The sequence below is a fragment of the Candidozyma auris genome, chromosome 4 (genome assembly GCF_003013715.1).
Source record: "Candidozyma auris chromosome 4, complete sequence".
Taxonomy (NCBI): Eukaryota; Fungi; Ascomycota; class Pichiomycetes; order Serinales; family Metschnikowiaceae; genus Candidozyma; species Candidozyma auris.
The window spans coordinates 997547-1024374 of record NC_072815.1 but is presented as its reverse complement, the minus strand read 5'-3'; the positions used below and the strand labels follow the sequence as shown (position 1 = coordinate 1024374).

The following is a 26828-nucleotide window of genomic DNA, read 5'->3' as shown; positions in this document are numbered from 1 at the left end:
CAGCTACAGGCTAAACTAGAGCATTTATAAGGCAAATTTTTTTCCGCCGATGGAGTTTCTACACTTTGTCATTTGATGTATCCATTATCCCTATTATAGTCTACAAGTCGTAATTCATGCATTAGGAGGCCCGTTTAAGAAATAACGTTCCAGAACTTCTCCCAGAGGTTCTTTGGCGGCTGATCGTCCCACACCATCTCTTCAATTTCCCTGACGCCGCTGTCGATGTCACACTCGTCCAACGGAAGAAGCCACGATCTGAGGGTGAAAGCGTACCTGGTGAAGCCGTTGTAGTAGAAGTGAGCTACGATCCACACAAAGAAGAAAAGAATAACGGAAACGTAGGCAGTAAAGAAGCTGCTGGCGGTGATACCGTAGAACGCCTCGTAACCTTGCACGAACACAAGCATAAAACCCAACACAAAGGCGTAGTAAGCGACGTAAGGCATGCCCCATGCCTTGTAGGGTAACAGGTCTCTGGAAATGTTTCTCTTCTTGAGGATCCACATGAATCTCATGTGGGAGAAGGAAATGTTGACCCAGGCGATGAGACCAGCCACAGCAGTGATGTTCAACAACCAGTTGAACACAGTGTTACCACCATTGGAAAGAACCAAGTAGCCCAAGGCACCAAAAGCAGCAGTAAAAAGAACAGCAACATATGGAATACCTTGTTTTGTGACGAGCTTGAACCACCTTGGAGCGGCGCCCACGTTGGCCAAACCGTACAAGATTCTTGAGCCACAGTAGACGTTGGAGTTACCAGCAGAGATAATGGCGACCAAAATGACAGCATTGAAGATACTAGGCAAAATCTTTGTACCCGAGTTGTGCATAGCAACGATGAAAGGAGAAGAAGCGGCAAAGTACTCGTCCGAGTCCAACTTTGGGTCATTGAATGGAATCAACAAGCCCATGAAGAACATGGACATAATGTAAAAAATGATAATACGCCAGATAACCTTTCTGATGGCAGAAGGAACTGCCTTTCTAGGGTTGTGAGACTCACCACACGAGATACCCACCAATTCAACACCCTGAAATGTGAAAAGAGCGGAAATAAGCGAAGACAACCACGCCAAAAACCTATCGGTGTCTTTGTTGCTCTCCAAGCCCTGGCCGTCGCCCCATGGTCCCGGATTGCGCCAGTATCTGAAACCCACCGGCCCTGAGACACCAGCACCGCAGACCATGCAAAGAGCATAGATGAGCCAGCCAACCACGGCGATAATTTTGAGAGAGGCAATCCAAAACTCAAACTCCCCGTAATATTTCACAGGAAACATGTTGAAGATGGTGATGAGGACCCAGAAAATCGTAATCCAAGCGGCCAAAGGCACAGCGTGGGTCCAGAACTGGATGATTTGACCCACAACAGACACTTCCAAAGCAAACGTGATTGCCCAAGAAAACCAGTAGTTCCAGCCATTGGCTACACCCAATGCAGGGGAGCAGAATCTGGCGCAGAACTGAGTGAAGGAGCCCGAGCATGGGATGTAAGTGGCCATCTCACCCAAACTCTGGGTCACGGACCAGGCCAACGTGGTGATGAAGATATACGAGATGAGCGCCATTACGGGACCGGCCTGAAGAGCGTTTTTCGACGAGATGAAAAGACCGGTTCCAATGGTTCCACCAAGCGCAATCATGGAGATGTGTCTTGCCTTCAAGTTACGCTTGACCTCGTGCTCCTCCGCCTGAAGCTCCAGGGAGTCGTCTCTGAGGTAGTCGATGTTCTTGTCGTCACCGACGTTTTTCTCCAACGACGAAGGGTTCTTCTCGAATGACGAGGCGTTCTTTTCGAACGAAGAAGGATTCCTTTCATACGACATGGCCAGCAGTAGGATGAATAGATATAAGGGAAAAAGAAAAAATAAATATCAATTAGGGGTGAAGGGAGGGAATTAGTGTGGAATTAAAGACCTCCTGCCTTTTTCCCAATATCAAATTAGTCTATGCGTCTACAAAGCAGAGAGAATCCAGGGCATTTATATAGTAGAGGAGGAGAAGGAAGCCCTTCCCCTGCACTGGGCAAGGAAGGCATCTATCTGACAGAGGTCGCAGGCAGACTCTGCAGAGATTTGCTCACTGTGCTTTCGGGTGCTGCTTATCGAGGGAAAAAAAGGCATTCGCCGCTGCCAGGGCGATTTCCTTTTTTTTTTCCCCAGCGCACTGCGTTTTCGCCGTGCCGCTGCCGCCAAACGCCTTTCGCAGAGGCCCCATCCTCCTCTCCTGCCTGCCTCGTTCCAGCACTCACCTGCCCCAGCACCCACCACCGCTCGCTGCCTCTTGCCAGCGTCGATTGCTGCTGCCATTAGCAATTGCAAAGCGAAACAGCTTATCGGAATCTGGGGTCGATAACGCAAGGTTTTGCCTGGGCAGGGGTCGATAAAGAGGTAAAAGTGTGGAGGTGGATGCGGTGGGTGGGAGGTGCCCTCAGGCAGAGGGTAGGAGCTCAATCCACGGCACTGGCGATGGGCACCAGGTGCCATCGCACTAGGAGGGCTCCGAATGGGCTCCGGCGGCATCGAGAAGTGATAATGCAGACGAGGATGCCCAGGCAGGCGGGCGTGCTTGAGGGTGACGTCTGATTGGGCATTTTGCTGGGGAGGTGACGCTTTTATTGTTTTTTTGATTGTGGGTGTTGTGTTGGTTTTAGGTGTGGTTTGTGAGAACGTTTAGTGCCGTTGGTGCTCGCTGAAGTCACTGCTTGACTGCCTCAGAAAATGATGGCTGCGAAAAAAAAATGACACTCGCCTACCTACCCTGGTAGCTAACTACTCTATCACCTCCGTTGGAGATTTTACGGTTAGAGGCTTTCATTATATACATAGTTGTTTGTTTCCTGTTGTATACTTCAATTCCATCAGATCTACTCCCTCGTCCATCTTGTGTGTTCATCTCCTTCTTTCCCCTGGGTATTTCTTTTGCCGCACACGGGCTTATCCAGCTTTGCGCTCGGCTTCGCTCATCGCTGCGCTCGCACTTTACTTTTTCCTTAGCCTATCTCTGGCCTTCCTCAGGGCGGTTAAAAGTTCTTGTCCTTGGTTTTTTTTTTCTGCGGTTTGTTTCTTGTCGATACTCTTGGACACCCTCACGCCCCCTTCCGCTTCTTTGTCTCCTCTCATTGTCATTTTGCGTTTTTCGCAGTGGCCGCCTCTCTTCTTGGCCTCCCCTCCGTAGGGACCCTCAGAGTTTGTAGTCACTTGAGATCGCATTGAGGGGAGAAAGGTGGGAGAAATGTGGGAGAAAGATGGGAGAAATGTGGTCGAGATTTGGCATCCCCTAAAGCCATAACGCTCGTAGCCGCAGCGATTAAGGAGGAGTAGTGGTCTTGGTGAGAGGGCATCGCAGGGGTATTTTTGGAACCAGTGTGGTGCATTTCTAGTGTTAGTTGACTACAGGTCTCAGATGGCTTTTGATGGCCGTAGTGACACAAAGGTTGATCATTTGTAGTAGCCGCAATTATGATCGATTCCACAACCTTGATTCAGTGGATGAAATTGCCAGCGGCTTAGGCTAGAAGTGTGTGTTTATAGATTAGATTAAGCTGACTTTCTCTATGATTTAATCTACGACTATCATTGACACTGATCTGGGTACTTGCCTATTTGGACACGGACCGCTAATCACAACTGATTCTCGAGGCACGGTCTCCCGGGAAAACAACTGTTCTCTTTGAGTTCCCGCAATTGACCTCTCGCTGACAATAGCCTCCTGATTCTACAGCGATGACGTCGACGTCGAGCTCTTTCCCTGCCAACGCACTGGCTTGCCTTTGGTTTGGTCATGATTACTGTTTTCGACGTGTTACTTTAATGGAACTCGGGGCCGAGAAGGCCGAGGCCGAAGAGACCTGCTCAGTCGTAATAAATGATATTGAACGTTGCGTCCTTTCGATGTCCCGAGAGACGTGAAATTTTGCAGCCATTTCTACCGCCTACAAATTCCACTTCCGCACCAATGCTAAAGGGAAGAGAAAGCGAGTTCGCTGTGACGAGGGGAGTAGTGGGGATTTGGTCGAGGCAGTATGGCAAAATCACTTAAGCGAGGTTAATGATGAATTTTTTTTTCGTTGCTTTTTCTGGTTTTGTTGAAAGACTCGGCGTTGGTTGCATGTGGAGGTTTTTCAGTTGTGGTGAGTTGAGCAGGTAGTACTTCCCGGAAATGAGCGAGAACGAGTCAACTGTGATTTTTGATCCGGAATTTTCATATATGAAAAATAGTAAGTGGAAAGGAATCATTTTGGTCGGATTGATGGCAATTGTGATACATGGTCCGGCGCTCCATTAATGGACTTCAGAGCATCCTTTCGCTCATTCTTCATAATTGAAGAATAAAGTACCTCTTTATTTTAATCGTTCTCTTTTTTTTTTTTTTTTTTTTTTTTTATAGTTTAGTGCAATCATAGCAATCTATTATACTACTGCTTTTGGGTGAACAAATCAATTAGATGAGAAAGGTAACATTAACTGTATGAAACATCTTCCGTGAACAACAGTAGCAATACATTGGCCAGATAATCCATCACAAGAGCACGATTGTAGGCGCTGACATTGGGTTCACAAGCTCTACTTATCTTCAAACCAAATGGGCCCTTGCTCAGTGTATTGTATCTAAAACAGATTATCGTGATATTTAAGCCTACTTAGCTTGTCTTCAGACAATTGGGACCTACGACTCGACTAATTTTAAACTATCAATTCAACATAAGACAATATGGGTAATCAGTAGAACACGAACTTGGCACGGCCAGAGGTGACTGCAACAGTACAGCCATCAGTGCCGTCACCATTGTACTTACCGTTCTCGTAAACACAGTTGCCGTTGACAACGGAGTTGTCGTCAGCAACAATCTTGACACGGAAGTTGGCAGAGTCCCTGTTGTTGGGGTTTGGAATCAAAGAAAGGTATGCGATACCGTTGGTGTAGCCAGCGCCAATGTTCAAAGGAGCCCAGTTACCAACACCAGAACCGGCAGAACCCCACAAACAGCCATCCTGGTAGCTCACGCCAGCGTTGTTGACGTAGTACTGAGCAGAAGTGGACTTACCCTGCCACTCGTAGTAAGTGTCGGAGTCAACGGTGGTCAACACAATGGACTTGCCAGCCTCAGCAACAGTTGGGATCACCATGTTCTCAGTACCAGGGTAATCGGTTCTGCAAATAGACACCTCCTTGCCCAATTTGTTCTGGACAATTGCCTTATCTTCACCCCACTCACACAAGTGGTTGGTGTTCTTGTTGGTTCTGTACAACTTGCCGTTCTTACACAACAAACCACCGACGGAAACACCGTTGGATGGCTGGTCGGAGGGCCACTGGGTCTTGGACATACCAGACTGACAAGCGTAGGAGCAGTAGGAACCGTCCTTACAAGAGCCTCCGGTGGAAGTGTCGCTGTTGTAAATACCAGACCAGCCACCGAAGCCCAAGTGATTAAGGGCAATCACACCGTTACCAACGGGGAAGTCGTCACAGGAAATGGTGCCGTCCTGGAACTCACCGGAGGGGCCCGAGTAGGCAGAAAGATCACCCCAGATACCGTTGTTGGTACCGGAGGAAGGAGTGGAGCCGGAAGACGACAGAGTGGAGGAACCACCTGTTGAAGAAGCAGCAGGGCTCGAGGAAGGAGTCTGAGTGGAAACAGACGAGGTAGTCACTTGGTCCGAAGACGAAGTGGAGGGAGAGCTAGTCTGGATGGAAGGACCACCCTGGATGGAGCCGGCGCCGTTTACAGTCACGGTGACGTAGGCGTACTCGTAGACGACTTCTCTCTTGTGCTTGTGATGGACGTGCACCTGGGTAGTAGAGCAGTCATCGTCTCTCTTGTAGGCCGGAAGGGCCAAGGCAGCAGAAGCGAGGGCCAAAGAGGCGATCGAAGCGGAAGCGAATTTCATTGCTAGCTGTTAGTATGATGTTAAGGAGAGACTGGGGTGAGTTGGCTGAAGGTTGAGTTGTAGTAGTGGTAGAAATAGATAGGCTTGATGCAAAGGAAGATGTGTAGGCTTAAAACACGAGAAGGTGCGCAAACGAGGCCACGCCACGAGATAGCAAGGTGCGGGACACAGACAACATGAACCTTGCGTTATGAGACAAAAGTCGCAGGCTATAGCTGGGACAATACGGCTGCCGTCTGAAGGTTCGTTCCCTCATAGTCGGCAAGGAGCCGTTGCCTGTTTTTTTTTGCACCCAAACTAATCCGCGACTGTAAACAAAACACGCAGCAAAAGATGCGCAAACGCTGCGCACCCGACATGAAGGGCAAGGCGTCTGCCGAAAAAGAACGTTGTCCAGCAGAAAGTGCCTGCAGAGACCGGGGCGCGGTAGCAGATGGCAGGAAAAAAAGCCAGAAAAAAGCGAGCACAAGCGTCCAGTGGGCAGAAAAAAAGCGTGTTTCGCGCCAGAGGGGGTGATGTTTCCAAACCGTCGCAGGAGCCAGCCGCTGGGTTGCAACTGCAAAGAGAGCGGGTGCGAAAGTGCTGGTTCCCGAAAGAAGCCCCAAGTATTCGAGTCTAGTGGCTGAAGTAAGCTAAAGCCATGTCAATTGCCTGAGTAAGACCTCAGTACGACACGCCAATTTGCCACAGAAGCACCCGGCCTGGCTTTTAGACTACACCGTGGCCGCGAGGCCACTTTGCGCCTGGGCAGGCAGCCGCGAGACCACACAACCTTGTCCTTGGCGCCGTAGGCACCCTCTCATAACACAGGCAACAGAAACACACACACAACACAAAACACAAAACGATTTGCAAAGTGTCGTTGTTGTTGTTTGCTTACGGTCATCCGTCAGGAAGAAGCACTCGGGTCACCCGTTCGAAAGGTGTGCGTTGTTGAACCAACTGAGGGGACGCACCAGTGTAGTGTCTGTAGCGTTTCACCATTATCTAGCCCAAAACACGAATTGAAGCTGACCAACAGATTCTGGATGAATGACCCCATCTAATTCTCTGGCACTGCTGAAACGACGCTGTATTTTGCCTATGGCGACGAATGTCCTCCTAATATCTCCGTAAGGGTTCTTCCAATTCTACTCAATGGCTCACTCAATAGCCACAACTCAATGGCCAACTCAACGGCCAACTCAAAAATCTTAGTACATACCGATTGAAAGGAACGTAATTGCCGGGGGCAGGGATTGATCGCTAGGAAATAAGGAGTGACAGGTTAAACCGGGATAACGATAAAGAGAGGGAAACAGAAAAAAAAAGATCTGGGACTGCGGCCAGTATATATGTCCTGGGAGCGCCAACCCAGTGCTGGGCAGACATATGCAATGGCACCCGCGAAAGCCTCCCGCAGGCACTCGGCAGACTGCAAGCGAAAAAGACAAAGGACTGTAGGAGGAAGGTGGGACGGAAATGTGGGTGTGAAAATTTGGATGTTTCCAGGTTTGTAGAAGGTTTGAGGCGGCAGAAGAGGCAAAGGAGGTTTTCGTTGATAATTACACTTGGTAGTTTTTCCAGGAATAGGATAGGTTGGGGGGACTGCGAGTGAAGAATGGGTGCAAAGGGCAGGCCCTGGATTCTGGCATGTTTCTGCCAAGCATGGATGGGCGAGACTCTAGGCGGCAGAAAAGGACAAGACTCAGGGTAGTCAGAGTAGAGAATGTAGCGGTTTAACAAGTGCTGATCGAAGAACTGTTTCTGTAGAAGGTGCTGATCGCAGATCTTCTCTGTAGCCGTTTGTATGGATTGTTGACCTTTCTCACTATCTATACTAAAGATAGGCAACAGAGCAAAGAGGCAACAAAGAAAAAGTATAAGATCGCAGGCCTCTTGGGTTTTGCAGCTTCACGTAGACTCCAGAGATCACTCCTCATTCAAATGAGTCTGCTGGGCTTCTGCTGCGATCTACGCTGAACACTCGCCTCACTTCTGTGGCCCCAGCTCTTCCCAGTGCTTGACGAATTCAGCAAACCATTCCGTCAATCCACACTTGCTGGTTATTGCTGGAATGCCGCTGCCGTCATAGCAATTGAGAATGTGGCACTGTCACAAATGCCCCTGTTAAAGCAACAATTAGCAGTTCTTGAGAGGGTGCTTTTGCGCTTGAGAATGGAGATGTCTCTTTGTACGCAGCCAGCCTTCCATGGGCTCTATCTCGCATGTACAGAAGAAAACGGTTCTTACTACGAGAGAAGAATTGTAACAATGGATTTTAGTCTCTTGCTTGTCCGTATTGGTCATCTTTGATTGAGTGGCATAGTATAATCTGAACTACATCAGCATTGGTTGGAACACTTAGATTTACAAGTGACCATGCCCAAAAAATTTCGACATTTTCGACATTTTTCGCCTTCGCCAACGACAAGAGCAACTTTATCGAATGACGTCAGTGGATCTCTCGAGTTGCGTTATCTGTGAGTGAAGGTGTTTCGAGGCTTTAGTGCTGGCTCAGTTACTTTTCGCAGCCATTGCCAGCAAGGTCTCTTTTCGCAGTCATTTCTGGCAACCACTAAGATCCAACTGCTCACCCTGGTAAACGAAGAGATTTTCGTATATCATGATGATTGTTTTTGGACGGTTAAATTTCTGGGTGAGAAAAGAATGAGTTCGGCATTTGCTGTTGTCTGTGATAAAGCTGTCTACTGGAGAGTGTGAGAACTGACGATCAGAAATAGTTGAGACAATCAAAAGCGAAAACTTTTGACAAAGTAGAATCCACTGAGTTTTTATAGTTGAGCTTTAGTGAACAGATTTCACGGCGAGTGTCACCAAGTCCTTGTTGTAGTTGTTGTTGTCTTGACCAGTGCCTGCATCTATGCCATACTAGTTAAGCGGGGCTCATCAACCTCATCGCATAACGTCTATCACCTCTGGCTTCTGCTTTACTATGAATGCTGAGCCTATAGAGGAGCCTATAGAGGATACCAATTCTGTGGATGTTAGTGATCCGACTCAGGTCGCTTCTAAAGAAGCTACAAACGAATCGATAAATCACACTGCAAAAGACAATGGATCAGCTGACGAGACTGAGAAGGACGACTGTAAGGAAGGCGCTCAAGCTTCTTCTAAGGTCGAGGAGTCTAAGGCCTTGGGCCCCAACAATGTCAGCAGCATTGATACTGTGCCAATAGATGCAAAGATACTGGATGAGTCTATGAAAAAAGAGAACTTTAAAGAGGAATGTCTCAAAGATGAGGAGATCCCCAAAAAGGAAGATGACTCCAAGGAAAAGGAGATCTTTCACAAAGAGGCACCTCGAGACGAAGAGAGTCTGACAGACAAGAACTGTTCTTCTGAAACACAAAATGCCGATGATAAGGAGCAAGAGCAATTGTCTGAGGTTCAAACTGCCGAAGATGCTGACAAAGAGCACGAAAAAAGGGTTCAGGAATTCATGCTGAATCAGGAAGAAGTCAAGCAGTTTTCAGATGAGGAGATAAGCATTCAGGGTTCCTCCAGCGATTCTGACTCAAGCTCTGATTCAGACTCTGACTCGTCTTCTGATTCTGATTCTGATTCCGATACCAGCTCTTCAGATAGCGCCGAAGAAAAGGTTGATGTTGACGATGATCTTGAAGAAGAAGAGTCGTCTGGTGGTCCTATTGTGTCCAAAAATGAACAGGAGGAAGAAGCCTACGCGCTTCCTGAAGATTACAAAGTTCCAGACAACGCTCCGCTAGAGTATGTGGGGAACCTCAGCTCGTTGGTTGAGCGCAACGCTATAATCAAAGCTAATGTTTCTGGAGAGTTCCGTGTCCTAAAAGAGAACTCGGTGTTGTGTTTTGAGAATAAAGAAGTTCTTGGTCCTCTTTTTGAGACATTCGGAAAATTGCAAGCGCCCTACTACAGAGTCAAATTCGATTCGGAGGAGGCTTTCGCCAAAATCAAGGATAGAAAGGGAGAAAAGGTTTTTTATGTTGTTCCCGAGTCTCAATTTATATACACCGACTCTATCAAAAAGCTCAAGGGTACTGACGCTAGCAACTGTCACGACGAGGAACTTCCAGAAGAAGAGCAAGAGTTCTCTGATGATGAGCAGGAATTGGCTGCTAAACAGGCGCGTAAAAAGAAAAAGAAGAAGTCTAAAGAGTCAAAGGAGGGACCAGAGTTGAAGAAACCTCACACAAACCCAAAGTCCGAACAAAAGACTTTCACGTCGTACGGATTCGCCCCCAATGAAACTAATCGGGTCGGCCTTCCTAAAGTACCACAAGGTAACCCGCCCCCCAGACAAGAAACAAGTACTTCTTGGACCTCGTACGCTCTGCAGCCAATAGTACAACAAAATGTGTACAACTCCCAGAATCCTTATGGTGTTCCATTCAGCAGTGTTGAACAGTCATTTGCCAATAATGCACAGTTCAACCCTTATCAGAGTACATACCCGCCACCAATGATGCCACAGGCTGCTCAAGTGCAACAAACACAAATCCAAACAGGGTATGGCTATGGACTGCCGTATTGGCCACAAGTGCCCCAAAGCACACAGTCACCACAGCCGTATCCCCCACCACAAAACGCTTATCAGCAAGCATACCAACAGCAGTCGACCGGGTACCAAATGCAACATCCCGTCCAGCAACCACAAGTGCAACGGGCGCCCCCACCACATCAAAATGGTGCATTATATCAGCTTCATGCACTTGTGTCTAATCAGCTAAACCAGCAAGACCAAAATCAGCATAATCAGCATCAGCCTCAGGGCCCCAGTTCTTAGTATGTACAATATCATGGCTCGCTCAATAATCTTAGAGCCCTTTCTGCATGTTTTAATGAATGATCAGGAAAGCCAGCAAGCTTTGCAACTTCCAAAGCGTAGGATCTCTCACTTAGACCAGGTTCGAGCGAGTGGTCAATTTTGATAACTTCGCTACCACCTGTTTTGCGAACTTTTGTGCGGTAGTAACGCAAACTTGACTGTGGAATTTTGTCGGCGTCCAAGAGTTTTTTGAGCTCTAGGCCAAAATGTGTTGCGAAAAGTGTACGACACTTATTCTTTTGTAGTAAGCTGAGAAGAGCAGCGTATGAAATTGCAAGGCCTTCTTTGCCACTCGTACCTCTACCGATCTCATCCACTATAGCGAGGGATCTTGAGGTGGCATTGCTTAACAAATTGCTTGTCTCTATCATTTCGACCATGAAGGTGCTTAGATCAGAGAAAATGTCATCGGAGGCGCCAATTCTTGTAAATATGCGATCAACAATTCCGATGCTGGCTTTAGTAGCTGGAACAAAGCAACCAATTTGAGCCATTATCACAATCAAAGCATTTTGACGAAGAAATGTGCTCTTACCGCCCATATTGGGCCCTGTAATCACCCAAAGACTTCCGTCTGATCCAAGTGTAGTGGAATTTGGAGTGAACATTTCGCCATTTAATCTGAGCCCGAGTTCAACCACAGGATGCCTACCTTCTGTTATGTTCAACGAATTTGACTTAACAAATTTTGGACGAACAAGGTTATTTTCTTTGCTCAAAATGGCAAACGAGGAAGTGATGTCAATAAAGTCCGCTAACTTGCTAACTTTGCGTATCGTGAGAGTTTTTTCAAGAACTTTGTTTTTGAGCTCTTCTATGATGGCATTCTCCATCTGGTTAATTTTGTGTATGACGAAGTTGCGCAGCTCTTGTAAGTTTGACCATTCAAGTGGCTTGTATATCAAGCTAGTCTTCCTCTTCTCACGAATCTCTCCATTCTTATCGAGATACTTGGCAATGTCGTTGGACATCCTCAGCCTGCAAGATATGTGTATCACGTCAAGAAATCGGCCAGCCTGATCTTTCTTGGTGACGGTTGCCTTTGGGTCCACATCAGCCACGGTCTTTTTGATCCTAACCAAAAGTTCGTTTTCCTTTTTCTGTAGCGCATCTAACTTGTCGTGTAGTTCGCTTAGCTGTGGGTCGTGATCTCTCTTAACGTTGAACACAAATTGCTCATTGTCGCCCCCTTTCTCTGACGCTTGATTCATATAATCATCAACCTCTGTTTGATTCGACAGCAACAGCTCACTTAACAGCTCTGACTCCTCCCTTTCGGCCATTTCTCGGGAGTTAATAAGAACAGGGTCAGTATAGAGCGTGTGCAAGATGTTCTCGGCAATGTCACAAGGGACTTCGAAGTCGCTCAAAAATCTAAGAAGGTTATCATCTTCATCTTGCTTACAGTGATCCACAAGAATCTCTTTAAGCTTTTCAAGCTCCGCCAAACCCTCACCTATGGCAAGAAGATGGGTCACTGGAGGGCCAGCCTTCAAGGCTAATTTTTGTAAAGACCTCACTGGATCACCTACTCTCGTTAGTTGATGTCTTATCCGCATCGTAAGGGACAGATAATCATGAAATATCTGCACGAAGTCCTGTCTGAATCGAAGCTCCTCCACGTCGAGAATCGGCAGCTTGATCCACTGCGTCAAAAGTCTTGTTCCAGAAGGGGTGACAGTCTGTTTAATGGTGTTAAGAAGAGTACCCACTGTAGAGTTCAGCCCGCTGCTCAGGCGCTCCGTGAGCTCCAAGGCATCACGAGTCCTTGAGTCCATATGGAGATACTTGCTGCTGTAGTACTGCTGAGGCACGTCAAGCAGCAATGGACGATCTGGTAAATTCACATTAACGTAAGATAGCACCATGTTCATGGCGGCCTCCTCACGAACAGTGAAGCTTTCAAGTTTCTTTCGAATCGACTGCAAAGTCGACTTCAACTGCACTTTATAGTCCCCGTAGGTTGTTTTATGGTAGTGCACAAAATACTTCTGTAGATTTCCCATTTCTGAAACCCATTCCATCACGCCTTTCTCGTTCTGCCAGTCCTTCTGTAGAATGACTTCGCTGGGGCCCACTCGGTTGAGATCGGAGGCCAACTCGCCCATGGTAGTTTCCTGAACGTGGAACTCCCCCACAGAAATATCGATCCACAGAATCCCCACCGGCAAATCTGGGTTAGGTCCTTGTGCGGCCTGCGGAGGAAGATATATCGCTACAAGGTAATTGTTTTTGAAAAAGTTGAGGAAACTCTCATCCACAAGTGTCCCTGGAGAGACTATCCGAGACACTTTTCTGTGCATAATCGATTCCGTTTTGGACACATACTGGTCAATGACCGCCACATTCACTTGGAGATCATGCACCAACATTTTCACGAATTTGTTTAAGTGACCTACTGGGAACCCTGCCATGGGCACGCTATGGTTGTTTGTTCTCTTGACTGCCACTTTGATCCCTAATTTGGGCGCCACAAGCGTCGCTTGCTCGAAGTAAAGCTCGTAAAAGCTGCCCACTTGTATGAGACAAACACATCCTTTGTTGGCGTCCATGAGACGTCTCATTGACGAAAGAAGAGGCGTGAGAGCAACCTCTTTGGTCTGGCCACCTCTGTCCCACGCTTGAGGCTTATTGAGTTCGGATTCAAGGATTTCGCCTTCTTTTAGAGCTTTGGTGGCCAAAGAACGATTGTGTAGCCTTAATGAAACCTTAAAGGAGATGAGCCTAGAAGTATAAGCCTTAGGTAGTCGTAGACGACACGAATGCATTGGTGTCTTTACTAGATATCTATGTGGAAATGCGGCTATATTACTTTATGTATAATTGATATTACACACGCTTGGGATCTCCGGCTTTGCTTTTGGCAACCGTTGATCTCGCTTACTTCTCGCTCCCTCTGATGTCTCTTATCTGCACCACCATCTCGCAACGCGTTGTATACACGGTTGGTTGCAAAATACGATCTCACCTCTTTAGTTCAAGTAGCCCTTGCATCCGGGCGCCCCACATAAGCAACGAATTCTCTCTGCATCGTTGGTTTCACGCTCAAACTTGTAGTCGTAAGTGAGTTCCTCGTTGGCTTCAATATCTCTCAAGGCATAGATGACAATTCTTTTCTTGCCGTCCACCTTGATAATCTTTGCCGTGCAGCTAGGATTGCAACAGTGGTTGATGAATCTTGCAATTCCTCCTTTTTTGGTGGCATCAATGACAACATTCTCGTCGATTCTAAAAAGGTAAGAGGACCCGATACCTGTTCTCAAGTAACTCTTCTCGCGGTGCTCCGCGACCTGCTGTCTGATACTCTCTCCCACGTATTCGATGATCATTTCTTTCGCTGCAATAGGCTCCAACGCGAAGAGACCCCAGTTGTGAATGGCTGATCTGGCAAAAGACACAGGCTTTTTTCGTTTATTCAACGCGTTCAAATTGAGAATGTCTGACTCAGTACTGAGGATCTGCTTCTGTGCACTAATGTCGGCAGCAAATCTTCTGTTATTAGCACGGTTCACACGAGAGCTCTGTGTTCCGCTATTGACAGTACCATTATTGTTATGATCCTCTTCGTCATGCTGCACCGTTTTGAGGGGTTTGTGAATCTTTCTGCGGTACGGAAGATACTCAATCTTGTCTGCATCTGCGATTTTCCTGAATCCTTCACTCTTGAATGAGCCAGTAGAGCTCTCCAAATGCTCACTAAGTACACCAATGGACTCTTCTTCAGACACGATTGCTTTCGACAGCTCCTTCTGTTTCCATGCCCAGTACTCAGGATGTTTAATTTGTGCTGGTTTGACATCCGCAAGAACTTTGCGAGCCAATTCCATGTCCTCGTCATCCCGGACAATATTCTCCAATCTGTGTAAGTCAAATAGGCTCCCTGCTTGTTGCTCAACTTCTTCAAGTACTGGAATGGGCCCACTTGTCTCTGTTGAAGCATAAATTTCGTCCACCTTTTGCTCGACTTCGGGCTCGAGTCTCTCTTCAACATCCATTGCTTCAGCGCTGACTTCTTGCTCTTCCTCCTCTTCATCTTCTTCTTCTGATGATTCCTCATACATAAAGGTTTCACGAAGTTTGGACTTCTTTTGTCTTTTTGATGGAGCCTCGTCTTCTTGCGACGTGATTGCCAGCGACATTTCCCTCTTCAAGGATGGAGCGGGAGTCACAGACCGGCTTGACTCCTCTTCATCCGAAGCGTCAGAATCCTGATCAGCGAAGTTCAATGCATGTTGCATTGGTAACATACTTTTGATCTTCTTGCCTTTCTTAGCTGAAGAGACACCTATCTTTTTGGTAAAGCTTGGAAGCATCAATACACGGTCATTATTAGGGTCACTTTTCTTATCGTCGATTCGCTTCTGCTGGAGAAACGAAAGAGTTCCAGCCTTCTTGAGTTCTTCCTCCTTTTTTCTCTTATTCGCAATCTCTTCTTCCTCTTGCTTCTTCTTTAGATCGGCCATTAGCTCAGGGTAGTTCGAAGGCGAAAGTAACTCAAGTATGGTGGGAGCAATGATTCTCTCTCTGATGTCTTTGCCTAGGAACGTCTGGAATTCTTTGATAAGCATATTCGTAGCCTCATCAATAATATCATGACCGGTTTCATGGCTGCTATCGACTCTGGATGCTGTTTTCTCGGGGTCGAAGTCCTTGGGAACACAAAGTTCCATGAACATACGGTACTCAAAGAATCTCAAGCCGTCCTCGTACTTGTAACAACGGCAACACTCCTTGAGCGAGTTGAAGACAACATAAAATCCCTTTTTGTCAACCAATACTCGAGTCCAGTCGTATTTCATTAACGTCTTCTTCACGTCCTGAGAAGAGATTTTGTTGACGGGAACAAACCCGTCCGCAATAAATAAGAATGGTCTATTCTTCACATACTTCACGAGTTCTCCTGGGATTTCGCAACCTTCCACAACACGATTTCTGTGGATCTTGGATTTAGTAGTAGTATTATTGCTGGGAAGCAGGGTATCTTGAGGGGACCTGAACTTTTCTGTGTCTGGAGATTTGCCCAGTGCCTGTTCTTTGGCTTTCTCCTGCTTTGCTTCCCTTTTCTCTATTCTCCTCTTTATTTCTTGGAGCTTTTTCTCCGCTTTTTCTCTTTTGAGTCTTTCCACTTGGAGTTGTCCTTTTGCTACCTTGATTCTGGTGTCAAGAAGGCGGCCATCTGCGTCATTAAGGCCAATCTTCAACTCCACACCGTCAATCTTTGGAGCTTCTTGTCGTATACGTTTCAACGTAGACTTTGCAATTCTCGAGGCCTTCTCTGGAGAACCTTGGAAGGAGAACGTCGCCACACCAAGGGGAACCGCATTGGTGGAGTCATTCAAAAACTTCACATCCTTAACCTTGGAGCCGAAAGATTCAAAAAAGTTTGAAAAATAGACTTCTGTCGTTGTACTTGGGAGATCCCAAACCACCAACTCTGTCAAAGGCGGCAGCCCTAGGGAGTTTTTGTCGTAGACGAACCTAGGCTGGGGTAGGTGTTTGAACTGTAGCTTTTTTGAGGCCTTATTAGGCTTGGAGAAGTAATTATGGATGCCCATCTTCACACGAGGGTCTGAAGGCGGGCTCTCGTGGTGTTCTGTCTGAAAGCGTAGTTTTCTTGATGCCAGTTTCTTTTCAGCTTTCGGGAGAGACGCATCGAGCTCCGGATCATACACAACACGGTAGTTCTTTAGAATATCCACCGGGGTACGAAAAGGTCGCAGGCTCAAGTGGGATATGTGATGGAAACATTGCTCGAATCTGTTATCGACTGGGTTTTCACCAGTTGCAGCGTTGGTGCCTGAGAGCTTCGTCTCGCCAATCAGCTCGGAAGAGCTATACGGAGGAGTAGAAACAGAATTTACACCTGTTCCCTTGCCGCTCAGCGTAATCCCGTTTCCGTTGAGTCTTTTCCTGGCCTCTGTCGGGGATGTCTGCACTGACAGCTCCGGCGTAGGGTTGTAGTCTGAGGAAGCTCTTCTGTCGTGATTCCCATCGCCATACCCAAGCCCACGTGAACTTCGTTTGGACTCATAATGAGGCAGTCGATACAGTGACGGCCTTGATCCCAGAAACTCATTGTGGCTCGAGAGAGTGCCAGATGGGTACCGCTTTCTATGTCTCTGGCGGTTGAAGGACATGCAAGGGTACGAAAGATTAGATGATTATGTGATTATGTAATCTGGTCCACGAAATAACGAAATTAGATATCGTGCTTGCCACACCGTGCAATTTGATGCCTTATATACCCTTGTTTCTTCTTACCTGTTGGAGTAGTTGACTTGAAGAAGGATGCACATCTTGCGCGTAGTATCGCTCACAAATATGGCATGCACAGAGAGCGCCTGGGGTCTACCCAGGGTAGGGACGTGAACTGAAAACAGGCGAAGGACGCTTAAAGAGAAGGTTATTGTTCTTATGTCTGGAGAGCTCTTTTTTAGGAAAATACTGAAGAAATTTGGCTCTTAGTCTTTTTTTTTCTACCTTTTTTTTAGGTTAGATCTTTCTGGTTCTGATGGTGTTGTCTTCTGCCTGTATGAGTAGTATAACGTTTTTCGCAGCCACTTCAAGTAACCAACAAGAAGTCGTTGGAAGAGGTCCGTCTATGGCGATTTTGAAATACACCCTCGACTTAAGCGTATAAGACCTTTGAACTAAAGTTCAAGCCTAATTTATCAGTAATTTTTTCTCCCTCCAAAGAATTTAGAATACGCACAGTGAGATTACCGGTGAGTCAGGCTCTTCTAAAGGATGCCATAAGTCATCATCTGGCTTGGTAACCCGCTATATTGTCACCACTATAATAACCTGAGCTTTTGCCTCCATTTGTTAGATTATGTCTCCTGCTGCAGTGAATTTTTGGAAGCGAGAAGAGTACGCTTGCTACATTGATGACACCCTCCCCCCCTTAATTAAAGCTTCTTATGTTGAAGCCAACTTTCTCCATTGCTTCATGCTTATTACTTGCCTTATTTTGATCAGCAGTCGATGCTGATAGCCTTACAGCATAAGCAAAGGTACTATTTAATCATCTCACCCTCATTCGCTTCTCTTCCTGGTCATCTACATCACAGTATCTTCCTGGTCACTTAAATCACTGTATCTCCTTATATGCAATTAATGTACAGATGCGACTACTTCGTTCTAATGTGCTTCAAGGGCCCTGGCGAGTGAAAGAAGTTCATAGCGTACTCCTTCTTTCTGAAATGTCTCTCCTTGGGCTCCTTCACGTAGTATGACCACCCTTGGCCCTCGGCAAATCTGATGGCAGCCTCTTTTGTGTCAAACTTCATGATCGTACCTTGCATGTAGTCAGCACTAGACTGGTACCCAATCAAGTCGTTCTCCCATCTGTTCTCTTTGCCCAAAACGTCCCAGTCCAACTTCCAGAACTTACCGTTGTGGCGACCAGATTGCGTGGCTGGCTTGGCTTCTTTGTAGATTCTCACCGTTCTAGAGGTGGATAACTCTTCTGGTGCTCCTGATACGATCTCTTTGGGCTTGACGGTAGACACGTCCAGGAGAACTGGCTTTTGCAATATGGGCAGCGAGCGGACAAATGTGCGGACTTGCGTCCTGAACAAGCTTCTAGACAACATCTTCTGGGCAAGGTGTGGTGATCAGAAGGTGCTGGTTCACTCCAAACCTGAGGTCTTTTACTTTTACTTTTCCTCTGGTTGGCTGGCGCGCGTCGTGCGAGGCTCATGTGGAGGGAAGTAGATGGATTGAACAGTGGACAACGAAGAGGCTGGACGTGAAGACATCAAAAGTATGACATCTCTTAAATGGTTGGTGCTAATGCGTAACATTCATTCTCTACTTTTGGCTATCTTCATTTGGAGTTTTGGTCGTTAAAGTACCACAATCTTCTTAGCAAGTCTTGTCTTATCTGCCGGACGTTGACACCTGGGTCCAGTATACCTCGCTACCTCAATCAGTCGACTATCCCCACAAGTCCCTAAACTCGATCAATTTTCTCGTATGAGCAATCTTCAAACATCGCAGGCTCTTAAGGATGTTCTACCGACGTTCTCTGGCCCGTTTCCGGCTCAATTGGTTTCGTATGTGGATTCACTCTACAGTCTAAGTTTTCAGAAGATCCCTGTGCTTCCCCATAAAGCAGATGTGGCACGTTATCATCTATGTGCGTACCTTGGCGCGTTACGCTGTCAGGAGAGATTTTCTCTTCCAGAACCTCTGTCTCAGCTGATTCCAGTGCAGCCAAAGTTGTTGGATAGGCTACTTGACGACATTGAAGAGAAAGTTGTGCGTGGGAGCTCTTCACCAAACAGTACGCCCACCAAAAAGAGGACTTTAAATCTCATGCTGCCGCTGCCGTCGAAAAGTGCCCCAAAAGTGTCAAGCCCTTTGAAAAAATTGCAGTTTTTGAAAGATGACGCTAGTCCAGATGGTAGTCAGGACAGCCCAAGTAAATTCGACATGGAGTCGCCGTTCAACACTACCAAGCCGTCGCACAACGACAATTCGCCATTCAAAACACCCACAAAGAAGCGATCCGAGAAGAGTTTTTCAGGTTCGCCCAGAACTCCAAAATCGGCTGCTGGCTCACCTTCAGGACCACGCTACGTTCGTCTGCTCACAATAGCTGACATTATATCATTTGCCAATAATTTCTTTATTCCAGCCCAAGTGACTCCTGACCTCGTGGAGAGCTTCATGGCCCAGAAACATAAATTTTTAAAAAAGAATGAGTGGCTATTGGCATGTGGACTCATTCATGCTGCCTACATCAGAATCAATGCAAAGCTTTTGGAAAATACAATTGGGAAAAAGTCAGAGCTTCAAGAGCAGCTTTTTCAGTACCAGAAGGGCGGGCTTATGAAAGCCAATATGGTGATGTGGATCAAAATTATAGAGGAGTCTGTCAAGTCTGAGCCATGGCTCATTGATTTGGAATTGAAGTATAAGCACAATAACTGGACCATCGAAGATACATCTGAAGCTCGAGAGATTGAGGGAAAATTGGGTGCGGGTTACGAGCTTCTTGAGCATTTTGGGTCTATGATCAACCCATCAGTAATGTTTAACAAGCCTTCTCAGGTCGAGTATTACAACAATTGGACCAGTAGAGTCAAAGAGGAGCTCAGCAGAACGTGATGATGCATGTGGTTACCATGAGAGTATTGATTCGGGATCGAAACTGCACCTCAAAAGCACACAGTCCACATAGGTACACATAAGTCGATAGAATGAGGACAGGTCAAGGTAGTCAAGGTTTTTGACTCTACAGTCGATTTCATAATCATCCAATCAAATACTTTCGATTGGTTAATACATCTGCAATATTGGTGCCTCCACATACTCGCAGGACAAGATCACGATTTTGCATTTATCGCTATCACCACTACGGTTGCAACTCGTTGTAGGCACATTATGTGTTTGACCTGCACATGATGCAGTGTGGACTCGAAAAAAGTCTCATCTGTTGAGATGCTACTTCCATCACATAATCCCTGCAGTACCTACAAATACCAACAAGACTTATTTTCGACGCTAATATCGCTCCATCGTGAATCTCAAGTCATATTGTTAAAGGATATGGCCCCTATTAAAAGACTGGCGTCCAACGGTGTCGTTGAGCACTCTCCCAAGAGGCTCGCAGGAGACCTTAATGAGAAAGAAATGAGCTCGGATTCGGAATCCTTGTCTGACGAAAGCATGGAGGACCCATTTGCTGCTCATGCAGCTGCCGTAGCCGTTTCGGGGTCAGTAAATAATAACCAGTGGCAAGGAACAATCACTGAAGTGATCAAGGCTGTTGTCTCTATCCATTTCACAAATATCACCAATTTCGACACTGAGGTGTGTCTAACCAGTGAGGCCACTGGTTTCGTTGTTGACTCAAAGAGGGGCATCATCTTGACCAATAGGCACGTGGTGGGGCCTGGCCCCTTCTCTGGGTACGCTGTTTTTGATAACCACGAGGAAGCCGTGGTGAAACCAATCTATAGAGACCCAATTCATGATTTTGGGTTTTTGCAGTTTGACCCCAAGACTGTGATGCATATGAAGATCCATGAGCTAGAACTAAGGCCGGACTTGGCAAAAGTCGGTACAGAGATTAGAGTGGTTGGTAACGATGCCGGTGAAAAATTATCCATCTTAGCTGGCTTCATATCTCGGTTGGATAGAAACGCTCCTTACTACGGTGCCCTAACTTATAACGACTTTAACACTGAATACATTCAAGCCGCTGCATCTGCATCTGGTGGATCTTCTGGGTCGCCAGTAGTGAATGAAATTGGCCAGGCGGTGGCCTTGCAAGCCGGAGGCTCCACCGAAGCATCCACTGACTTCTTTCTCCCGGTTTTCCGCCCATTGCGTGCTTTACAGTGCATTCAGCAGAGCCAGCCAATCACAAGAGGCGACATACAGGTGGAGTGGGTGCTACGTCCATTTGAAGAGTGCCGAAGATTAGGCTTAACACCAGAGGCAGAAGCAGAAGCAAGAAGACGTTTCCCTGACAAACTGGGCCTTCTTGTTGCTGAAATTGTTCTTCCAGAAGGTCCTGCTGATAATATCATAAAAGAAGGTGATACCCTTATCTCGATCAACGGTGAATTTATCGACAGCTTCATCAAGGTCGACGAGATCTTGGACGCCAATGTCGACAAAGAGCTTGAGTTTGTTTTCCAAAGAGGAGGACACGAGTTCAAGCAAAACATCAAGATTGGCGACTTGCACAAGATTACACCCAGCAGATATGTAGAAGTTGCTGGTGCATCTTTTAATGATCTTTCTTACCAGATGGCCAGGTGCTACTGCATTCCAGTGAAGGGCGTATTCATCAGTGACGCGTCGGGCACTTTTGATGTTTCTCCAAATGAAAAAACTGGATGGATTTTGGACAAAATCGATGAGAGACCGACTCCTGATCTCGATACGTTTATTGAAGTCATGAAGGAGATACCAGACCGTCAAAAAGTGACAATTGCTTACCGTCACATGTCTGACTTGCATACCAAGAACGTCCATGTTGTCTACGTCGAAAGGCACTGGCAGTCCGATTTCAGATTGGCCACTAGGAACGATAAAACTGGTCTTTGGGACTTTCAATCGTTACAAAAAGATCCCTTACCACCTCAAGAGATCGCTCCACAAAATGCCAGATTTGTTGATATCCCATTCTCAGATAACCGCAGACAGGAGTGTGCTCAAATGACCAGGTCATTTGTTCAATTGAGAACGATATCACCTATCTCGGTTGATGGAAGCTCTTTAAGAAAAGATGCTGGGTATGGTGTTGTCGTTGATGCAGAAAACGGCTACGTTTTGGTGTCGAGAAAATTTGTCCCCAACGACGTTCTCGATGTATATCTTATCTTTGCAGAATCCGTGGATATCCCTGGCAAAGTTGTCTTTTTGCATCCTAATCTCAACTATGCCTTGGTGAAGTACGATGCATCCAAAGTGCTTGCTGATGTCAGAACTCCCAGATTTTCCAGAACCCCTCTCAAACGAGGTGACAAGTCTTTCTTCGTTGGATACAATTACCATTTCCGCATGGTGACTGATGATGTCACCGTCAGCTCTATTTCATCGCTTAACATCTGCGCTAACCCCACAACTCCACGTTACAGAGGTACCAATCTTGAGTGTATATTGCTCGATAGCAAAATCGCTCAGGAATGTGACACCGGAGCTCTTATAGATGACAACGGTACATTGCGTGCATTCTGGTTGACCTACTTGGGTGAGCAAACCGAGGGAATCTCTGACGTCATGTACCGTATGGCCTTGGACGTCTCTGATGTGCTTCCCGTAATTGAGGGTTTGAAAAACAACGAGATTCCCAAAAACTTGCGTATCTTGGACGCAGAGCTCACTCCCCTCACCGTCTTCCTGGGTCGTACGAGAGGAGTGCCACAAGAATGGATCACCCGTTTCGAGGAGGAATGTCAAGACGAAGTTAAGTTTTTGTCGGTGTACAGAGTCAGTGCACCTTCAGATGAGAGCCGACCATGTCCTCTCCAGACATCTGATATCATCCTCACTGTGAATGACAAGCTTGTTAAGAGTGCCAGGGATCTCAGTGACATGTATACGAACGACGTGCTTAACTTCAAAGTTGTTCGTCAGAAGAAAGTTCAGGACATCGCTGTCCCTACCGTTGATACCTCTGCCCTTATCACATCTCGCATTTTCTTCTGGTGTGGTGCTGTCATTCAAGAGCCCCACCATGCTGTTCGCCAGCTTATGGAGACCATTCCGTCCAAAATCTACGTTGCCAAGAAGCACGCTGGTGGTCCAATGGCACAGTACGGTATTCTGACCAGTGTATTCATCACCCACGTCAATGACCAAGAAACTGTTGACTTGGAGTCATTCATAAGAATCGTCACGGCCATTGCAGACAACACCTACGTGAAGTTGCGTCTTGTCTCGTTCGACCATGTTCCTGGAGCTGTTTCCATCAAAACCAACTACCACTACTTTCCTACACAAGAGTTGAGAAAGGACCTCGACACAGGTGAGTGGAAGGAAGTCCAGCACAAATGCGAGTGAAAAAACCCCTTCTCAATCCAAATAAACTTGCAAATAGAAGTAATAGAATCCGTTGCATTAGCTAAGTCTTTGTATGTACATGCCCAATATAGTGATTTGCCAGAGTACCCTGGTTCAAACGTCTAAGAACTTTTGTAGTTTCTTCAAGTGTCCACCCTTCTTTGGCACTTCTTTCCATGCATCCAAATGCTTATAACTCAGCGGTGTAAAGCCTGAGTTGCCGTGATTTCTGCCTCCAGACTTTCTCTTGTACCCACTAGCAGTCTTGATGAACCTCTTTGCCGCCGATTTGTGACTCTTCATTTTCGTTCTTGTTTGTATAAGGGTGTTGAGCACCGGCTTCTGGCCAATCATGAGGCCCCTAGCAGCATTCAAAAAGTTCATCTTGGGCTCAAACTGTTGCCGGTAGAATGTCGGTGATAATCCAGTATGGAGAAAATCTTGCAACACCTAGTGTGCGCGGTCCTCGCACTACCCTCGAGAGAGGCACCAAGATGTCTTCTAGTTTGTACGATTTCTATAGAATCATAATATTATCTTCTTTTTTGAATTATAATTGTTTCTAATGCGCAACCTGATCGGCGCTTTCGGCAAAGTAGCGGGGCTCGTCAAAAACGTGGTACCTGTGTCCTCTCACGCCTTCTCCTCTGAAAAGAGAGGGCATACTGAGATCAGGGCTCACTTCGTCCTCGCTGATGAAGTGGTTGCCATATATGAAGTCGTCCCCTAACTGTGTTTGTTCGCCAGTAAGGAACTTGAACTTGGCGATTTGAAGCTCCGTGTCGGTGATAGTGGATCTAGAGATTCTAGCGTAGGCAACCTTCTTGAGGTCACGGAACATGATATACTCACACCATCTGTCCCAGTCGGTGGAATCGATATCATGCATTCTAGATTTCTCGCTGGAGTAGGTGAAGTAGTTACCCTGTAATGGCTCGGTGACTAGATAACTGAGAAGCACCATGGGTCTTTGCGAGTTGCCCATCAACTCTTCGAGGTATAAGCTCTGCAAGCGACGATCTTCAGGATCTTCTTCTTGACCAGAGTGGAACACTACCACGTCGATCAATTCACCGTAAATGTCTAAAGTTGCTTTGATTGCTGGTGCCAATTCACCCATAGGGGAGGGCAAGAGATGATGCTCTGATTCCAAAATTGGAAATTTGGAAAGCAAGGCAGCACCCCAAGTGTGTTTGTTTGGGCCAGGGCCGTAGTCAGCATACATTCCCAACTCCTCTGCCATTCTCTGCACGAAATCTCTATTCCCACCGATAAGACGCTCAGTGTCGGTCTCTAGCAACCCGATGATATCGACCTCAGCTTCTCTAAGCAAGTTGCTCATACGGATTTCACTTGCCCAAAGATCATTGTCTAAACCAAAGTGAACGCACCAAATGCCGGCAGTGAAGGATCTAGTATCAGCTTTGTATGGTTGCGGAGCAGATGACTGATACCTGCTAGTGAAGCCAGTGCTGATGATGGCCGTCAAGACCGTTATTATAAGAATTGCATTCTTCAAAAGCTTCCCACCCGTCACCTCGATACGAGTGATTTTGGAGGCAGACTTACGAAGAAGATAATTCAAAACTGCAAGAGCCACGCTGATCACGGTAATCCCCACCATGATGTCAGACCTCTCTCTGAGCATTGGTCCTCCAGGCACGAAAGCATATGCAACAATCCAAACAGACATGAAGCAAAGACCTATGTGAATGAAGTAGGCCGTGATAAGAAGTTTGATTGGACAGTACCCCAAGACAGACTGAGCAACGGTAGGAGTAATGGATGCGATGAAGAAAGTGAACACTGTGGAGCCGGCAAACCCCAACCAGTCAGGGAAAGCGTAGAACACGAAGCCGGAAGCCAATGCGCCCACCAATGTGAAAATTGGCTGAGCGAGAATATTGGGGTGGAATCTAATGGAGGTAATGACTCCTGCAAAAGCTGCTGCGAAGTGTATCAAGCCGCCAATGACGGGTGTTGGACCCTTGATAGGGAAACCAGTCCAAGACCAAATTACAAAAATTGACGAGTCGGAGAAAAAAGCAGTGAGGGAAAAGAGATACCCAGCCAAACCCAATGCAGCGAGCAAGAATGAGCCCCCTTGTGGTTTGAAGGAGAGATCCTCAGGCAACTTTTTGGGAGGGCGAGTGAACAAGGCAGCTATCATCGTAATAAAAAATGCAAGCTCGTTGTATCCACCGTTCTCCTTGTGCATTATTGGCCAAGCTGGATTATTCGAGCAGCAAAGGTACTTGACGGCAGATGACGATAAAACACCCAAAAATAATGAAACAAAGTACGAAGTGAATCTCTTGGGGTTGCTTTGTAAGCTCATCAACTCATTCGTCAACCCGAGAACTGAGAACCCGACACCAGCACTAACAGTCATAAGACGATTTGCAGGGTCAGGCACTTTCCAAGCTCCTACAGTGAGTATCACTGCAGCAGCTCTTGGAATGAATGGGTACGCTGCAATAATTGGACGCAATGGAAGCGCAAAAATTGGAGCAATGAACATGACGATAATAACTGCCTCGTAGCCCGATACGCCCATGTGCCACAAGGGGAAATACCACACACATGCAAACATAGCAGTGATGCCTGTCATCAATGTGGAGGAATTGATGGTATTGACAACGAAAGTAGCCAAGTCAAAGTCTTCATCGATTGAAGCTCTCTTGGTCTTTTCAACCTTTTGGGTCTCTGCGGCAATTAGATCGACCGAAGCGCCGAGTACTCTAAGCTCAATGCTTGAAAAGTCTAAATATGACCAGGTGTCGAACGCAACGTCGAGGAAAATCAAAGACCATTCAATGTAGGCATAGTAGGAGTAGGCACCAGCAATGACGTGGACCTTGTGCTGGATGAAAAAGTAGACCAAGGGCACAAGCAGACCGAAGAAAGACAAGGCAGTCAAAACACGGCCCTTCTTTGCCAAACTGCCTTTTTTAGACAATGAAGACATACAAATGGTCCAAGGGATCGTGAGCACAATGTAACTGATCATAAACACATCGTGGGCGTCGTGATCGTCTGTGGAAGTGATGTATACCCAACCACCACATGTGAAGGTTCTCAACAATCCAGAAATCAACATCGTCCATGCTTTCTTATGGCCCTCGTGATACAAAACAAGGAAATTGGTAAAAATTAGCAAAAACCGAGGCCCGGAGGTTACTGCAATAAAAATTTGAAACACCGATCTCTCTGGATATCTATCGCCAATCGTAGCACTAACAGATGGAAACCACTCATCAGGGTATCCATAGCTAGCGTTTTCGACGATTTTCTCGTAGTGAAGGTAGCAGCCGACCACCAATGCACCGAGAAAAGCAGTCAAAGCAAAAACCCCATGCGCCACTGCAATCCACTTAGCATTGATGCGAATGTAGAAGTGGTCGCTTGTATTTTGAGGGGAATCCTTCTGCTCTTTGGCAGCCAAAGTTCCCATTTTTCACGTAGGTGCTGGGAAACTGGTGATGTAGTCGGTGAATTTCTGGGGTTCGCTAGCGCGAATGAAGGTTTGCAGCCGAGGGTAGGAAAGGCAGAGGAAGGAAGGAGAAACAGAGAACCACGATGAAGAGAACTAGATGACT

The 26828-nt window shown here is 46.7% G+C and overlaps 9 protein-coding genes across 9 annotated transcripts; 3 read left to right on the top strand and 6 right to left on the bottom strand. All coding sequences in view use genetic code 12, as the record gives it.

Annotated features, from left to right (window-relative positions):
- Positions 1-134: 134 nt before the first annotated feature.
- On the bottom strand, positions 135-1832 carry CJI96_0004146 (uncharacterized protein; the record flags this gene model as incomplete). The annotated part of the gene is made up of 1 exon (XM_029037375.2): positions 135-1832. The coding sequence occupies one exon, from the start codon at positions 1830-1832 to the stop codon at positions 135-137; it is 1698 nt and encodes a 565-aa protein (XP_028888431.2).
- Positions 1833-4727: 2895 nt separating this feature from the next.
- Positions 4728-5900, bottom strand: SUN41 (putative glucosidase; the record flags this gene model as incomplete). The annotated part of the gene is made up of 1 exon (XM_029037374.2): positions 4728-5900. The coding sequence occupies one exon, from the start codon at positions 5898-5900 to the stop codon at positions 4728-4730; it is 1173 nt and encodes a 390-aa protein (XP_028888430.2).
- Positions 5901-8835: 2935 nt separating this feature from the next.
- CJI96_0004144 (RNA-binding snoRNP assembly protein) lies at positions 8836-10665 on the top strand (the record flags this gene model as incomplete). Its single annotated transcript, XM_029037373.2, has 1 exon — positions 8836-10665. The coding sequence occupies one exon, from the start codon at positions 8836-8838 to the stop codon at positions 10663-10665; it is 1830 nt and encodes a 609-aa protein (XP_028888429.2).
- An 11-nt stretch (positions 10666-10676) lies between these two features.
- CJI96_0004143 (mismatch repair ATPase MSH1) lies at positions 10677-13475 on the bottom strand (the record flags this gene model as incomplete). The annotated part of the gene is made up of 1 exon (XM_029037372.2): positions 10677-13475. The coding sequence occupies one exon, from the start codon at positions 13473-13475 to the stop codon at positions 10677-10679; it is 2799 nt and encodes a 932-aa protein (XP_028888428.2).
- Positions 13476-13679: 204 nt separating this feature from the next.
- Positions 13680-16844, bottom strand: SET1 (histone methyltransferase SET1; the record flags this gene model as incomplete). The annotated part of the gene is made up of 1 exon (XM_029037371.2): positions 13680-16844. The coding sequence occupies one exon, from the start codon at positions 16842-16844 to the stop codon at positions 13680-13682; it is 3165 nt and encodes a 1054-aa protein (XP_028888427.2).
- A 993-nt stretch (positions 16845-17837) lies between these two features.
- CJI96_0004141 (uncharacterized protein) lies at positions 17838-18302 on the bottom strand (the record flags this gene model as incomplete). Its single annotated transcript, XM_029037370.1, has 1 exon — positions 17838-18302. One exon carries the CDS (start codon positions 18300-18302, stop codon positions 17838-17840), a length of 465 nt encoding a protein of 154 aa, XP_028888426.1.
- A 382-nt stretch (positions 18303-18684) lies between these two features.
- CJI96_0004140 (origin recognition complex subunit 6) lies at positions 18685-19821 on the top strand (the record flags this gene model as incomplete). The annotated part of the gene is made up of 1 exon (XM_029037369.2): positions 18685-19821. The coding sequence occupies one exon, from the start codon at positions 18685-18687 to the stop codon at positions 19819-19821; it is 1137 nt and encodes a 378-aa protein (XP_028888425.1).
- A 441-nt stretch (positions 19822-20262) lies between these two features.
- NMA111 (Nma111p) lies at positions 20263-23229 on the top strand (the record flags this gene model as incomplete). The annotated part of the gene is made up of 1 exon (XM_029037368.2): positions 20263-23229. One exon carries the CDS (start codon positions 20263-20265, stop codon positions 23227-23229), a length of 2967 nt encoding a protein of 988 aa, XP_028888424.2.
- Positions 23230-23791: 562 nt separating this feature from the next.
- CWH43 (Cwh43p) lies at positions 23792-26683 on the bottom strand (the record flags this gene model as incomplete). The annotated part of the gene is made up of 1 exon (XM_029037366.2): positions 23792-26683. The coding sequence occupies one exon, from the start codon at positions 26681-26683 to the stop codon at positions 23792-23794; it is 2892 nt and encodes a 963-aa protein (XP_028888422.2).
- Between the last annotated feature and the right edge of the window lie 145 nt (positions 26684-26828).